The following is a 2,552-nucleotide window of genomic DNA, read 5'->3' as shown; positions in this document are numbered from 1 at the left end:
TGACCGATAATGCCCCTAACGTTGTGAAATCCGTTAGGCTCTGTAATTTTCGCCAATTTGGTTGTTTTGCACATAGCATTAACTTAGTAGTGCAAAAAGGATTAGAATGTATAAGCGAACTAATAAAAAAAGTGAAATCCATCGTGGAATATTTTAAAAGAAGTTCGTCAGCGCTAAAGAAACTCCAGGACATGCAAGAGCAAATGGGTTTACCCAAAACCAAATTGAAACAAGATGTAATTACAAGATGGAATTCTACTTACGACATGCTTGTGAGATTTTGGCAGATAAAAGACGCAGTAATTGCCACATTAGCTTTAACTAAGAGGTAAGAATTAATATTGCTATTTATTTTAACCCTATTCTCTGTTTCATTCACCATTCACTCTGTTATCAATGGAAAACATAAAGTTTTAATAGAAGGGACTCAAAAAGATCATTTTAAGGCATAATAAGAAGTCATTTTGATTCAAAACAAGTTTTTTTATCAAATTTTAGTATAGAAAACGTTAAAATACCGTAACTGAAATTACATATTCCAAATAAATCGAATGAATTATTACTATTTCTTTTTAACATTTTTTTTTCGTGCGGTCGATATTTTCTGAGTTAATTGTACTTACAGTAGATTAGTCCTGTCGCCAGGGGGGGTACAACGGCCTCGTTAATTCAGATGGACTTACTCAAGTTTTTTTTATGTATTTTGACCCGTAGAACACGAATTTTTTGGGTAACAGTTGATCCGAATGTCGATAAGATTGTTATAGACCAAGAACTTGAGGAATCAAATAACAGCGATTTTTGGCAAAACAAAACAATATTTTGTATTTTTTGGGCCATTTTAAGTAAAAAATATTTCTACAAGTTTTTTCGTAGGATGCACAGTTTTCGAGATAAACGCGGTTGAACTTTAAAAAAATCGAAAAATTGCAATTTTTGAACCCGAATAACTTTTGATTAAAAAATAAAATAGCAAGTCTGCTTACCGCATTTGAAAGTTTAAGTTAAATTATATCGGTTTTGATTATTTGCATTGGTAAAAATTTATTTTTTTATTGTTTAACAAAGCTATAAACACGTAGGGTTTCCCGTGCTTTTACATGCGTTTTAACGCATGTAACGTAGAAATAGTCTTGATTGCACTAGTACCTATTCTACCTACTCGTTCGATTTTAAATGAGAAATCATAGAAACATCACTCACGCACTAGTTGTTTGTAGCTTTGTTTAACAATAACACAATAAATTTTTAGCAATGCAAATAATCAAAACCGACATAATTTGACTTGAACTTTCAAAGGCGCTAAGCAGAATTGCTATTTTATTTTTTAATCAAAAGTTATTCGGGTTTAAAAATTGCAGTTTTTCGATTTTTTCAAAGTTCAACCGCGTTTATCTCGAAAACTGTGCATCCTACTAAAAAACTTGTAGAAATATTTTTTGCTTAAAATGACCCAAAAAATACAAAATATTGTTTTGTTTTGCCAAAAATCGCTGTTATTTGATTCCTCAAGTTCTTGGTCTATAACAATCTTATCGACATCCGGATCAACTGTTACCCAAAAAATTCGTGTTCTACGGGTCAAAATACATAAAAAAAACTTGGGTAAGTCCATCTGAATTAACGAGGCCGTTGTACCCCCCCTGGCGACAGGACTAGATGCCTAGGTATACAGTCTGCATATGAAGCATAACGAATGAAAATGGTCACTTCTTTTCATTAATAATTAATATACTATTATACCTATATTATCGCATTTGTTTTATTTCAGGGATTTAATGACGCTCAATGAGGAAGAACTATCCGAAATTAAACAAGCTACTGATATTTTAGGGGTATTCGGTCAGGTTACGGCAGAAATAAGCGCAGAAAAAGGTGTTACAATTTCGAAAGTTTTATACTTTATAAAAATAATGAATCGCCATGTGTCTTCTGATAAATTTTCAGACGAAATTTTAAAGCCAGGGTGCAAAAATATGGTATATAAACTAAAACAAGAATTGAAAGAAAGATTCGATAAATACGAAGACAATGAAGTTATTTGTCAAGCCACATTCCTAGACCCAAGATTTAAACAATTTAGTTTCATTAATCGCAATAAATATGAATATACAGTTGAAAGACTGCGAAATAGACTCCAGTCATTACAATCAAATAACAGTACAATTCAAACTCATGCAACGCTACCTCAACCTACATCTACAGACAATAGCTCAGCACATTCAATGATTTGGGAAGAATTTGATAGTCAAGTACAAAACGTCACCTCCAACATCAACCCACAAACATCTGCAATATTAGAAATAGATCGATATATTAAAGAACATATATTACAAAGAACCGAAGATCCACTAAAATGGTGGAATGACAGACAGGCAATTTTTCCTGCTCTAATTGACCTAGTAAAAAAAAGACTTTGTATTACTGCAACCTCAGTCCCATGTGAGAGACAATTTTCAAAGGCAGGTCTGATAATGACAGATAAACGAAGCCGAATGAAAGCGAGTAAGCTGTCTAAAGTAATGTTTTTGCAAAGCAACTTGCCAAATTAA

At 32.5% G+C, this 2,552-nt stretch overlaps 1 protein-coding gene across 1 annotated transcript; it reads left to right on the top strand.

The window, feature by feature from the left end:
• The first annotated feature begins 266 nt into the window (after window positions 1–266).
• Window positions 267–2,552, top strand: LOC126891352 (E3 SUMO-protein ligase ZBED1-like). The gene is made up of 2 exons (XM_050660530.1): window positions 267–328; window positions 1,772–2,552. Exons 1-2 carry the CDS (start codon window positions 267–269, stop codon window positions 2,550–2,552), a joined length of 843 nt encoding a protein of 280 aa, XP_050516487.1.

This window comes from Diabrotica virgifera, chromosome 9 (genome assembly GCF_917563875.1).
Source record: "Diabrotica virgifera virgifera chromosome 9, PGI_DIABVI_V3a".
NCBI lineage: Eukaryota > Metazoa > Arthropoda > Insecta > Coleoptera > Chrysomelidae > Diabrotica > Diabrotica virgifera.
This window is presented reverse-complemented; position numbering and strand designations above follow the sequence as displayed.

Bases quoted from the DNA above. Each gene is read 5' to 3' on its own strand.
- LOC126891352 (XM_050660530.1), top strand. From the start codon at position 267: ATGCTTGTGAGATTTTGGCAGATAAAAGACGCAGTAATTGCCACATTA. The intron at 329-1,771 runs GTAAGAATTAAT...GTTTTATTTCAG, and splicing joins ACATTAGCTTTAACTAAGAG to GGATTTAATGACGCTCAATG.